A 14,085-nucleotide genomic window follows, 5' to 3' on the forward strand; every position below is an offset into this window, starting at 1 on the left:
TACTATAACAATAAATTATGGTAGTTTTGACGTATTTAGGACTATAATAATAAATTCCTTCATTTTATTTATACGATTATTTTTTTGTTTTCTTATATAAAAGTAAGATTATGATCCAAACATTATACATTTACGATAATAGACCTAATAAAATTATACTAGAAAATAAATGTTAAAACTCATATATTCAAAATCTGGAGTTGGACTTATACTTTATAATATACTACGGATAAAATAAAACAATCATGTAGACGTAGTGTTAAACTATACGATTAACAACAAAAACCTTCATCCACGTTCGTTTAATTTCTACAACTTACTTTATTCTTATCATACTATTAAAAGCCACCAATTAACAATTAATTATACAAACAATAGCAAACAACTAGACACTAGGATACAAAATAATAATAAAAAGTAAACCCACAAACAAAACCATTACGATAAACTAAAATAAAAATGAATAATTCATCTCTTGTCTTTTTGCAAATTATATATTTTACACACACTTCCATTGTCCCCTTCATATACTCTCATCTCCCATGTAACAATACACATTAGTATCGGTATGGGCTACAAACCCCGGTGGCACCCATTCATCATATTCCTAATAACCACAACCACCTCAACATCACCTAGCCCCTTACCGCAACCACCACGCAACTACGCGCTTAAACCAAGTATTACTATCATCGTGGGAATCCTAACCACAATATTTTCCATCACATTCCTTATACTCCTTTACGTCAAACACTGTCGTCGCACGCGTAACCGGTACCCGCCCGTGTCGATGCGTGCCATCGACCGGGACAATTCGGGCATCGATCGCACTATCATCGAGTCGCTCCCGGTTTTTCGGTTCGGGTCATTAAGCGGACAAAAAGACGGTCTCGAGTGTGCGGTTTGTTTGTCCGTATTCGACCCGACTGAAGTGCTTCGGTTGCTACCAAAATGCAAACACGCGTTTCACGTCGAGTGTGTGGACACGTGGCTTGACGCGCACTCCACGTGTCCACTTTGCCGGTACCGTGTCGACCCGGAAGACATTTTCTTGATCCATGAGTTTTCACACAATGTTGTAGAGATTGAAGAGGAGAAAGTGTCTTCGGCTCCAATCTCTACAACATCAATGCCGGTTACTTTTTCTCTTAGTCGTGTCTCAGGCCGGCACTCGTCAGTTGGAGAAAAAGTAACCGGCATCACATCTCCGGCGCCGTCTTCGCCGTCGTCGCCGGAAACGGCGGCGGCGGTGTATAGCCGAAGGTCATTAGACAGTTGGGCCGGTAAGAAAAAAAGCGCAAAAAAGGCGAAGAAAAAAGATGCAGCTCCGGCAACGGCGGCGGGTGACGGTGACGGTCACCGGAAGGACGGGTTGTTATTGGAGCGACGTCGTTTGGAGAAACGTTACGAGCACAGGATCGTAGTGGGGAGGGAGAGGTGGAGCGACGTACAGCCGTCGGATCTGTTGTATCTGCGATCAGAGATGATACTAAGTGACGTCCGTAGATTGGATAGATCGAGACCGTCAGTTTTGCATGAAGGGAATAATGGTTGGTGGCAGAGTGGCAGAGGCGTAATAAATTCGAGAAGTGTGTCGGAGATGACAGGCTTGAGTAGGTTTGGGAGTAATGGCTCGGTTGACCGAACCTAGGTCCGGACGTAACTCATCTTCTTCCAATGTATAGATGATAGGAGACACACCCACCTGGCTCCAATTTATTATTAGGACAAAACATTAAATATTTTTTGCACTAGACATCCGTACTATTTTCATAGTTGTGATTTACATTTATTTTGAGGAAAAAGAGAGCTGATGATGCACATTACGTTACGATAGCGAAATTTAATTAATGTTTTTACTTGTGTAAGCTGCTTTTACCCCTTTTGATACCTGTGTGTTTGTTGATTGGGAAGTGGAATAGAACAGGGACCATGAGTAATAATAATTCTAACCAATTACAATTAACTAGTGTTTTGGGTTTTACATATATATGCAACTAATAACATCACTCTCTCATCATTGCCCGCGAAGTCTTTGATTGGTTTGGGGACACATGAAGTAGCATCGGCGGGGCGTGTCGCGAAGATGTATTGAAATAAAATTTTAGTGTAGTACTATTTCTTGTTTAGTACTGAAGAGGTAGGTCCCAGTAGAGACCAGTTGGACCCGCAAGACTCACCTTCAAGAGGGACGTTTGCGCAAGGACCAACTGGTTCCGCAGGACCCACCATGCTCAGAGATGAAGACCTTACGCGCAGTACGCCAGCTGTTCCCGCATGGAAAGCCTCCCAATGGTGAAGTATCCCGCCTGTCCCCGCAGCTGCGGATACAAGCCATCAGGGAAGGCTACCCGCACTAATAGCAAGGCTACACGCACAAGGCACTCAATAATTCAGTGTCACCTGAAGGAATGAGCAAGGCGGGAATACTCCCGCCCAAATGAGCCAGTCCGTATGCTTCTGGAAAATCTTTTGTACTATACCTGCCAAGGTATGGACAAAATAGACGATCTGACCAAAGCAGCCCATGAACCAATCACAGGGTGACAGCTCACCGACAACAGTACGAGGAGGAGCATGCTCTAGTACTGTTTGTCACTATTAGCCGCTGCCTACTCACCAACCCTTGTCGTGGCACGCACATAGCCTGCAGTTGGTGGAAAGGGAACAGTATACAGCCGGCCTTGTCACTATCAGCCGCTGCCTACCCACTAACCAGCATGGCACGTGCGTAGCCCATAGTTGGTAGAACAGGAATATTATACAGCTGGCTGTACCTGCTTGGAAACCTATCTTCGGCTATAAATACTCCAACACCTTGGAACGGTAGGATCATCTGGTATTTTACCTTCACTAGCTATTTCTCTCAATATACACTTATATTCAGAGCAATCTAGTCTGATTCTCACGCCGGAGGGTGGTCACAAGGAGGAACCCCCCCTTCTCAGTGACGAGCTCACGGTGTTTGTTTTGCAGGTCATCTGAAGAACATCCTTCTTTGCCGGACCTAACCCTCGTGGGAAACATCTATTTAACCCCCAGATTATCCGTAATCTGTCCGGGGTCGATTAGTGTTTCTTCAAGTACATTTAACAAGTGTTGGAAGTAAAGGAATGAATGTAGTTGTATCATAGAACATACATTTTCAGGTTGTGGAAATGATAGGGACAATCGTGAAGGTAGGACACGAGAAAGAGTTAAAAAGAAATAAAAAACGATCTCAATGAAATTCGAATGAAAACAAGTTGTAATGTTATGACTCGATCACATAAAATCCAGCTCACATTTTTTGATAATTTATAGAGATATATTTTAGAATCCAGCTATAGAATTCACTAGTTAAAAACATTTGTGATTTATAATCTAATTCTGAGACTTTTATGATGGCTTATACGATTTTTAGTCATTTTTTTTCTACTTTAAACAAAACAATAATTATTTAGATTTTGAAGATAAAAACCAATAAACATGAACGGTACGCAGAGAACCAAACAATATGAAAGTAATTACATGAAAATAGTACTTATTATACGCTGTTGTTGTGTGTATTAAGTTGTTTTGCTATTAAAAAAAGAAGATGATTGATAATGATACACGACTGAAAAGCAAGTACACCATTATGATAACTCATGTCTTATGAGTTTTAAGTTTTATCGATTGGAAAAAAAGTTTGATACTTAATTAAAGTAACGTAACTAGGTAGTTGGATACCAACACTATATTTGTAATTTTCATCTTTTGAATTTGATTTGAGTTATAGTGCGGAATGGGTTGATGAATAAAGATCCTATAGAGGTAGGGTACCAAAAAGACCCAAATACACTTAAGGACTACCCGCGGGTCAATCTGAAGTCCCTCATAAGGTACCCGCGGGACACATAAACAATCCGCATAATTAGTTGAGGAAGAAACACCTTCATAGTGCATGCGGAAGCATCACAACACCCTCAAAGAGCATCCGCAAGAAGGAATATCCTTCCGCGTAAATAACCACGAGGTAAATGCCCCGGAACAGCTGTCAATAATCAATTATCTTCTAGAAGACTTGCCAAGATGCTTTCTTGAGCAATACGTGATCTTTCGGCCAATCAACCAGTGACATCTGGCAAGGTCGTTATAACCGTGCACATGGCCAATATTCTCCCGTTAACACCCTCAAAGAGCATCCGCAAGAAGGAATATCCTTCCGCGTAAATAACCACGAGGTAAATGCCCCGGGACAGCTGTCAATAATCAATTATCTTCTAGAAGACTTGCCAAGGTGCTTTCTTGAGCAATACGTGATCTTTCGGCCAATCAACCAGTGACATCTGGCAAGGTCGTTATAACCGTGCACATGGCCAATATTCTCCCGTTAACCAATGATAAAGTGACACGTGTCCAGGTGGTTATACATGCACATGCAACGTATAAGATGAACCTATCACATACGGACACGTGTCCAGACGGTTATTCATGCATCTTCTTAAAGGACAGCTGGCCCAATCACCTTCCTACACCCTTCGGCTATAAATACTCTCTCAATCACCATGAGGTATTCATTCACTCCCACAGTACTTTCTCAATTGACTTAAGTGTTTATCTCCTAAAGAACAGTACTTATTCTCACGCCGGAGGGTGGTTACGGGAAGACCCCCCCTTGTTCTTCCCGTAACGAGCTCACGGTGTCTGTTTTGCAGGTGTTCGTCACTGGACTTTAGGCAATTGGGTTCATATCGTTTGGCAGTTAACCGTATCCTACCCTGTTGACTCATTGGATCTAGGACCCATACTTGGGGAGTAGATATGTGTTTCTTAATTGGCGCCATTCGTGTTTTTTGTTAGAACATCAATTTTTGTTTTCGAAGTTACGATATGATCCAAATTCCTAAAGGGCCGACGGGGACCTCAGAGCAAACTCCACGTGTTACTAATCTAGAAACACGTGAAAGAGTAACGTCATTGTTCGCTCAGAATCTTACTCCTGATGAGCAAGATGATGTTGTGACACCCGGAGGTTTTACTTTGGGTGGTTCATCAACTCGAAAGCATTTTACCCCACTGGCGGACGCTTCTCCAGTGGGTACGATATATGTAGTAACACCAGCTGGTACCCCTCCCAATGATCTAGGAGGAGTCACAGCTCAGAGAGGTTCCAATTTGGGAGATTTTGGGCGAGTTATGAGAAATAATCGCCGGACTCACCTAGAATTGGACCTCGAGGAAAATTCAGGTGACTCAGCCCCGACAAAAACTCATACAGCAAGCCATAGATTTGAAGAACTTTTGTCTCCAGATGAATGGTACCGTATCCAACAAGAGAGTCTGGCCGCTGAATATGGACGAAGGGTACGGAATGAACGATTTCATGCCCGTACCCTGAGCTATGACGACCCTCCTAGGAGATCTGTTTCTCCTCCGATAAGAGGAAGTCATATTCAGTACAGTCACCCAGAAGAACAATACCAGAAAGAAATTCCAAGGTTACGTCCTCGTTCCCGCGTAAATATGAGAGTACAGTCTTACGAAGAAGAACTAGACGGACACGACTCGACATATCATCCGGGAGGTAGTTATTACAGCGGGGACAACCGTTTTCTTCCATTTGGAGAGGCTAGTTACCCGCGATCGGCTATTCGCCACGCAGAATATTATAGCAAAGCGGAACACGATTTCTCCAAACCATATCGTCCGGAATCATTTGCAGAAAAATCAAAGTTTATTCCGGCCATCGCGACAGCTCTGTTCCCGATAAACGCAAAAATACCAACATCCGTTGGGACATATAACGGGATGACGGACCCCAGTGATCAATTGCTGAGGTTCGAAGCGGTTGGAGGAGTCAGTGGTTGGACTCTTCCATATTGGTGTCATATGTTCGCATTGACATTTACTGGAGCTGCACGAGAATGGTTTGAAAAATTGCCTTGCGGACACATTAAGAGTTGGAAAGACTTCGTAGCAAAGTTTTCCCAACACTTTAGTCAACAAAAGAAACACACTCGTGACCCGTCTGAAATACTTGATGTAGTAAGGCGAAATAATAAATCCATTGAGGATTTCATTACCCGTTTCAATAATGAGAGCCTTAATATTGGTGGGGTTAGTGAAGACATGCTGAGGGGAGCATTCCGAAAGAATGTAAATAGTGACGCTCTGATTCGTACTATAACCGGAAGAGATGGTATGCCCAAATCTTGGGACGAAATCATGACGTCAGCTAAGCTATTCGCAAGAACCGAGAAAACATTGGGATCCGGCAGTCAAAAACAAGTGCCAAGAGTCGAATTCCAAACCCCAAGACCAAATCGACAGGCCAAGGGGCCAATTTGGTCTAGACTGCAACCAAGTACAGAAGCACCAAAGCAATTTGATGCGAGAACATTGATTAGCAACAAGAACAAACGTAACTTTCCCGCACGTTCTTCCAATAACAGTTGGACTCAGTTGTCAAAATCTCCATCAGAAATCCTCACGACAGAGAATCTGACTTTCCGCAAGCCTCAACCATTACCGAGGAAATCATTCCTTGACAGTAATAAACGTTGTACGTACCATGATGACATAGGGCACAACACAAACGAATGTGTGGCCTTAAGAAATGAAATAGAGGCAGCGGTAAAAAACGGGAAGTTAAACCATTTGGTCAAGAATGTAAGACCAGGGGCTGGTAAACCTCCCGCAAAGGACAACCAGGGCCCAGCAAAAAGGCAAAAAAAAGATCTGAACGTTCATATGATTCACGGAGGCCAGCAGACCAGCGGGAAGAGGAAAAATTTTGAGGACGAAGAGTGGAAAAATGAACCAGTCATGTAACACCCCGACCAAAGACGGCGGAACATGCCGGGGTGCAACGTGATTGGACAAATACACAAGACACTATTTAAAGTGACAATATTTATTTAACTCATTTTTATTTCAACAAATCAAATAAGCAACACGTCTCATCCACACAAACAAGTTGAAATACAAGTAACATAATATTGTTCATTTTACTAATATCCTAATGGTCTTGGTAACGTTTTCATCAAGTCCTCGAGTCAATAAAAGTCAAACCTGTAACATTTCATAAAATAAAGTTTGTCAACACAAAGGTTGGTGAGCAATTCATAAGTTTGAGCATATAAGTATATAGTAATAAAAAGGCCACAAAACTTGTATACAAAACAATAAATAAAAGCTATAAACTTGGATAAATTGACAATCGCTAATAGTTTTACGTTAGCGCCACCTAGCTACAAGGGGTTGCTAAGTAGTTTAGGATTTTATAGTTATTGTTAATTGCATTACGTTAACGACACCTTGCCATGAGGGGTTTCCAAATGGTCTAGGATTTATAGTTCCACCATCCAAAAGCGATAAACACATAGACAAATAAGCATAGAACACCAAATCGAGCAATTATTCAAGTAAGGTATACAATCACGTTTGTGGGTTTAAGATGCAAGTAATTAAAGCATTTAGTTTGATAAGTATGAAATGTCACCCCAAAATGAAATATGAAAAAAGGGGTATGAAAGTACTCACCTCGATTGACGAATCGGGAAATAATAAATGATCGACATATAAAAAGCTTGTGAACGAAACGAACGAATCCGACTTGAAAGCTAAATGAAAACGAAGAAATAAGATATATTAATGAACTTGAACTTTAGTTGAAACTACATTTGAAACGTTGGACAAGGAGGTTCGGTTGTTAATCGGATTATCGGTTAATTTGTTAACGATTAGAGACTCGTACTTAAATGATAATTTAAAATAAAATAATATTATTTTATTGAGCTTTTAAATAACTAAACCAATATTAAAAAGAACAAGACGGGTTTTAAATCAAAGAGTTCGGTTGTTATAAACATGGACAAATAATAAAGTTTATAATAATATTATAAATGATAATGATATTTCTAAAAAGATATGTTAGATATATATACATATATATATATATAGATGTATAAGATAACGATGATAATAATAATAAAAATAATTATTATTAATAATAATACTAATATTGTATGATACAAATAATAATAGTTAAAGAATAAAAATCCAAGTACTAAATTAAGCGTTGTTGATAAAAATGATAATAATAATAAATAATATTGATAGTAAATAATAATACCACCCTCGGTGTCGGTTCGAGTTCTAAACGAGTTCACAAATAAATATAATAATATTATTGCTAATAAATAAATGATAGAAATATGATCTTGATAAATAATAGTAATATGGTCTTTATTAATAATAATAACTTAAATATTTATAATAATAATAATAATGATAAATAAATATAATAGTAAGTTATATGTAATAATACCAATAATAATCTTTACGTAGCGATATTAGTATTAATAGTAACAATAATTTTATAGTATGAAAAGATACTACCAAAACCGGCTAGGACGAGACCCGAACCCGAGACCTCTAGTTTAAATCACTAACGTACAACTCAACCGAAACCAAGGTAAACAATTGTTAATATAGACCCATAAAAAAATAACATAACCATTTCCCGGGTGTTCGTCTTTTACCCAAATCAAACCAACTCGTTTTAAAGATTATAACCGATAAATAAAACCGATTACGAGCAATTTAGGTCTAAAATTCGATATATGAAATTTAATAACACCAACACCCAAAATTATATACCTTTTTTCTTGTTCACGAGACGTGGCTCGTTGCCGGGAATGAACCCGAGCTAAGCCCGCCGGAGACGAGGGCAACGACAAGGGAGAGAGAGAGAAACGGAGGGAGAGAAACAAACAGAGAGAGAAACAAAGAGAGAGAGAGAGAGAGAGAAAGAAACAGAGAGAGAGAAAAACCAAGAGAGAAAGAGAACACACAAAGAGAGAGAGAGAGATCGTCGGAGAGGGAGAGAAACAGAGAGAGAGAGAACGGCACACAAAGAGAGAGACGAGAGGGAGAGAGACGAGCAGAGAGAAGCAGCTACACCGGTGGCCGGAGAAGGCGAGCGACGGGGGCCGGTTTTCCGGTGTGGCCACGGCGGCCGAAGGTCGCCGGAAAAACGTGACAGAGGGGAAAAGGGGGCTGCCGGAGAGTGCGCGAGGGGAAGGAAAGAGAGGTGGTGGTTGCGAGTGGTGGTTTGCAGCTGAGATGGTCGGAGTCGATTTCCGGCCGCCGGAAAACGGCGCCAGAAATGGGAGTATAATATGGGGCGGCTGTTTTAAAAATATGGTTAGGTTTAGGGTTTTGCTCTTTTTATATAATACATATTTACAGAAATGGCCCCTCAACTTCTACATATTTTATGGACAGGTTTTAAACTTAAGAAATTATAATTTAGATTCGAAAATGACAAGTATTATCCCTTATGTTTTTCTTAACGACACTATAACATGACAAACATCGATATTTATGATCGAGGTATATAATAGTATTATATAATAATTAAATAAGGTCCTAAAAATATTGAGTCGGGTTTACAATATGAAAGTTTACAAAACGAATATAAATCGAGACTCCAATTTGACGAATGTCACAAGTCATTTTTCCTCGTATCAAAGGAGGACCATGTATCAAAAACCCTTTGATAATTACTGCCTTATTCGGACACTACCGGTCACAATATGTGTTCTTCGACACCGGTAGTACGTCCGACATTATGTATGAACAGTGCTTTGAACAGCTTGAGGAAGAGGATAAAGAACGATTACGACCTATTCACGCACCCGTTTCTGGGTTTGGTGGGGAAATAATGTACCCGCGGGGTGTCATTACTTTCCCGGTCACACTTAGTGATGGAGTTCACTCAAGAACTGAAGAGGTTGAATTCTTAGTTTACCGGCAACCTCTAAACATGATATTATCCTCGGACGAGAGGCAATTGGTGACTTCAATGCCCATCCGTCCACAGCTCATGGAGCAGTAGGGGTCCCGACCCGCACTGGCGTAGCAATAATCCATGTTAACCGACATTGCTACACAACTGAAAGTTCAAGGCCGAACAAAGTTTCCAAACAAAACCAGAGGACTGAACCGGAGAAATGGGTTCTCAACAAGAAATTTCCCTATCAAACCGTAGTAATTGGTCCGGCTATCTCCGAAATCGTCCGAACTTTTCTGAAACAATTATTGACAAAGAATATCGACATTTTCGCATGGCAACCCGCGGACATGATAGGTGTCCCGCGGAACATTTCAGAGCACAAGTTGAAGGTGAATCCGTTGATCACCTCAATTGTGCAAAAGAAGCGAAAAATGGGCCCCGAACAGACAAAAGCCATTAACGAGAAAGTGCAAGACCTTCTTCACGCCGGAATCATCCGAGAAATCAAGTACCAAACATGGGTGGCTAACCCGGTGATGGTCCCAAAAAGTAATGGAACATAGAGGATGTGTATAGATTACAAAGATCTAAACAAGGCATGTCCGAAAGATTGTTACCCACTTCCGAAAATTGACTTAAAGGTAGATGCTGTGGCCCCATTCATATTCAAGTGCTTCCTCAATGCCTACAAAGGGTATCACCAAATTCATATGGCGGCTGGTGATGAGGATAAGACAGCGTTCCGCACTGACCAGGGCACATTCTGCTACAGAATGATGCCTTTCGGTTTAAAAAACACTGGGGCCACGCATCAAAGGCTGATGGATCAAGCCTTCAAAGGTCAGATAAGTTGAAACCTCGAAGTTTACATGGACGATTTAGTGATCAAAAGCATCGAAGAAGATCAAATGCTGAGGGACATAGAGGAAACTTTGGAAACACTGAGAAGTATCAACATGAAACTCAATCCAGCAAAGTGTTCCTTCGGGATGGAGGAAGGGAAGTTCCTTGGGGTAATCGTTACAGGCACGGGTTTTGTTGGTACATGATGTCAGTAGTTCAGTGTCTAGTGTCTGTAATCGAGTTAGTTGGATTTGTGTTTTGGATGTAAGCGAAGTTCTCACAAGTTCGCTGATATAGGCGAACTTGTGGAACAAGCGAAGTTAGGAACAACTTCGCCTAAACATGCTAGGCGAAGTTGTCGTCTGTTATATGTCTAGGTTACGGCTAGGTTTGAATTGATTCATTGATCGAGTTGTAACGAGTTGTCCAGTGTTTGTGATTGATATCACGTGTTTTCGGTTGCAATACAACGTGTCTTTGTTTATTATAACGTGTATTTGATCGTGTTAACTCGTATCGTCTTCTACGCTCGTAACGTCTTACGTAGGGATTCCGCACTTACGTAGAACGAGGTATTCCGTGTAGATCCGGCTGGGAACCTACAGGTTTCAAGGCTAATCCAGACAAGATACAAGCAGTAGCCCGCATGCCATCCCGCATCCCTCAAAGAAGCCCAAAACTTAACGGGAGATTGGTAGCATTAAATAGGTTTTTGGCAAACCACACTGCTAAATCTTATCCGTTCATTTCATCTGAGAAATTGCCTCAAAAAGGCATAATTCAAATGGACTCCGGAAGCCGAGCAAGCGTTCCAAGAAGTCAAGAAGTGTTTAATAGAATTACCCACGTTAACTGCTCCACACGCAGGTGAACCATTAACACTATATTTGTCGGCATCCGACATTGCTGTGGGGGCTGTCCTATTGACGAATAGGAAAAATGTCCAAACTCCAATTTATTACGCCAGTAGAACATTATCGGAACCGGAAACAAGATATTCGATGTTGGAAAAGCTGGTACTGGCACTGATTTATGCCGTCAGACGACTCCGCAGATATTTCCAGGGTCATCCCATAAATGTGTTAACTGGGTACAAACTCAAGAACGTGTTGAGTAAGCCTGAATTCTCCGGTCGGCTAGCAAAGTGGGCCATAGAATTGGGTGAACACTCAATCGAATATAAACCAAGACCGGCAATCAAAGGACAAGTTCTGGCGGACTTTGTCACAGAAGTTCCGCAACACAAAGAACAAGAGTGTTTGATTGAACAACAACCCCAAGCACCTCCGGAACAAGGACAAATTTGGTCATTGTTTACGGACGGAGCCTCGAGCAGTGAAGGATGTGGTGCTGGCCTAAGGCTAGTCAATCCCGAGGGACATGAATTTACATACGCCATCAAATTGGACTTCAAAAGTACCAACAACGAGGCGGAGTATGAAGCCTTCTTGGCAGGCTTGCGGATAGCGAAAAAGATTGGGGTGAGACACTTGGAAGCACGCGTGGATTCTATGCTAATTGCGGGACAAATAAATGGAACATATGAAGCCAAAAACGATGTCATGGCTTCTTATTTGTCACAAGCGAGGGTCTTGATTCGCCAATTTACCTCCTTCAACGTCATTCACATTAAAAGGAGTGAGAACAAATCGGCGGACGCTCTTAGCAAGTTAGCTTCAACAAATTTTGAGCATTTTGCCAAAGATATTCGTGTAGAAGTCTTAGACCATCCATCCGTTCCCCAGAATCAAGTCTTGGTAAATCAAACAGGCGTCGAATCATGGATGACGCCAATTAAAGCTTACCTATCTTCCGGAGCGCTTCCAGCTGGGAAAGCTGAAGCTCGGAAAATCAAACACAAAGCTTTGAGTTACCAGTTGACTGATGGTATCTTGTATCGAAGATCGTTTCTTGGTCCGCTGTTACGTTGTGTGGACACGGAAGACGCAAATTACCTCATCCGGGAAATTCATGAAGGTATTTGTGGACTTCATGCGTGTCCAAGAATGACAGTTGCAAAAATCATGAACGCAGGGTATTACTGGAGTGGAATGCATTTAGACGCTATGCAAGAAATCAGAAAGTGCGATTCTTTCCAGCGTCATGCCCCAAATACCTTGCGTCCAAAGAACGAACTGATTCCGGTAACATCTGCCTGGCCGTTCCAGAAGTGGGCTATTGACATTATGGGACCTTTCCCAGAAGCCCCGGGACGAGTCAAGTTCCTGATAGTGGCCATTGATTACTTCACCAAGTGGGTAGAAGCCAAACCAGTCGCCTCAATAACGGCATCAAGTGTTAAGAAATTTTTTTGGAAATTCATCATCTGCCGGTTTGGTCTCCCGCAAAAGTTGGTAAGTGACAATGGGACCCAGTTCGCTGATAGCGGATTACAAGAATGGTTAAGAGAACTTCAGGTAACCCAAATTTTCACATCTGTAGCTCACCCGCAAGCAAATGGTCAAGTCGAAAGGATCAACAGAACTATCAAGGAAAGAATTAAGGCGAGGTTAGGTACTAAACAGACCGGTTGGGTTGACGAGTTACCCCATGTACTATGGGCCTTCCGCACCCAGAAAAACTCTAGTAATTCTGAAACGCCGTTTAGCCTAACTTACGGCACTGAAGCCGTGATCCCGACAGAAATCGGGATCCCATCCGCGAGGGTTCTGTTAATCAACAATAACGATCGCGAACTCCGGATGAATCTCGATTTGCTCGAAGAAAGACGAGAATTAGCATCGATCCGCGAGCACAATTACAAAATACAACTTCAAAAATACTATAATTCGCGGGTTCAAGAATGCAAATTCGATGCGGGAGACTTTGTCTTCCGCAACAACGAGGCATCCGGACAGGAGCCTCCAGGCAAGTTAGCCCCAACTTGGGAAGGACCTTACAGAATCAAACAAGTATTAACCAAAGGTGCCTACAAGCTGGAGAAATTAGACGGGACTGAGATTCCTCAGACATGGAATGCAGCACAACTAAAGAAATGCTACATGTAGTGCTCATATTTGTCTTTTATTTTCGGCATGCGCGCCCACATAGTACAGTAATTGTGTAATTTCTTTTTCTAAGAATGCTTATGCCCAATATATGAGAAATGTCCAGACAAATCCATGTTATTTTTTTAAGTTGTAATATTTTATTGACAAAACCGAAGTTCCGGATAGGCACTTATATTATAGTGCATAAGACAAAGTGCACCGGGAGAAACACAAAGACTTCTTATTATTGATCAAAAGAGATTACAAAATAGGAAGAAATATTTACAAAGGAAAGTACATTTATGGGGCGACATGTTTGCCTCCCGTAGTATCTTCGGCTCCTTCGTTTTCTTCTTCCTCAAGATCCAACAACTCCGTTAGTTGCTCAATGGCATCATCCTTATCTGCAAGCTCCGATATATGATCAGAGAGGGAGAATTTCAGAGTGTCATAATCCTTGGTTTTCTCGATAAGGATGGAAGCGGTATC

The 14,085-nt window shown here is 41.5% G+C and overlaps 1 protein-coding gene and 1 pseudogene across 1 annotated transcript; both read left to right on the top strand.

Annotated features, from left to right (window-relative positions):
- The first annotated feature begins 393 nt into the window (after positions 1 to 393).
- LOC143631501 (RING-H2 finger protein ATL43 pseudogene) lies at positions 394 to 1,796 on the top strand (annotated as a pseudogene).
- A 10,372-nt stretch (positions 1,797 to 12,168) lies between these two features.
- LOC143631484 (uncharacterized) lies at positions 12,169 to 13,614 on the top strand. Its single transcript, XM_077100247.1, has 2 exons — positions 12,169 to 12,583; positions 13,049 to 13,614. Exons 1-2 carry the CDS (start codon positions 12,169 to 12,171, stop codon positions 13,612 to 13,614), a joined length of 981 nt encoding a protein of 326 aa, XP_076956362.1.
- The last annotated feature ends 471 nt before the right edge of the window (positions 13,615 to 14,085 follow it).

The sequence above is a fragment of the Bidens hawaiensis genome, unplaced genomic scaffold (assembly GCF_021521415.1).
Source record: "Bidens hawaiensis isolate Kalapana, Puna unplaced genomic scaffold, B.hawaiensis_p1.1 tig00006085_1, whole genome shotgun sequence".
Taxonomy (NCBI): Eukaryota; Viridiplantae; Streptophyta; class Magnoliopsida; order Asterales; family Asteraceae; genus Bidens; species Bidens hawaiensis.

Coding starts and splice junctions, on each gene's coding strand:
- LOC143631484 (XM_077100247.1), top strand. CDS start 12,169: ATGGCTTCTTATTTGTCACAAGCGAGGGTCTTGATTCGCCAATTTACC. Junction 12,584..13,048: donor CATCCGGGAAATTCATGAAG/GTATTTGTGGAC, acceptor TCACATCTGTAG/CTCACCCGCAAGCAAATGGT.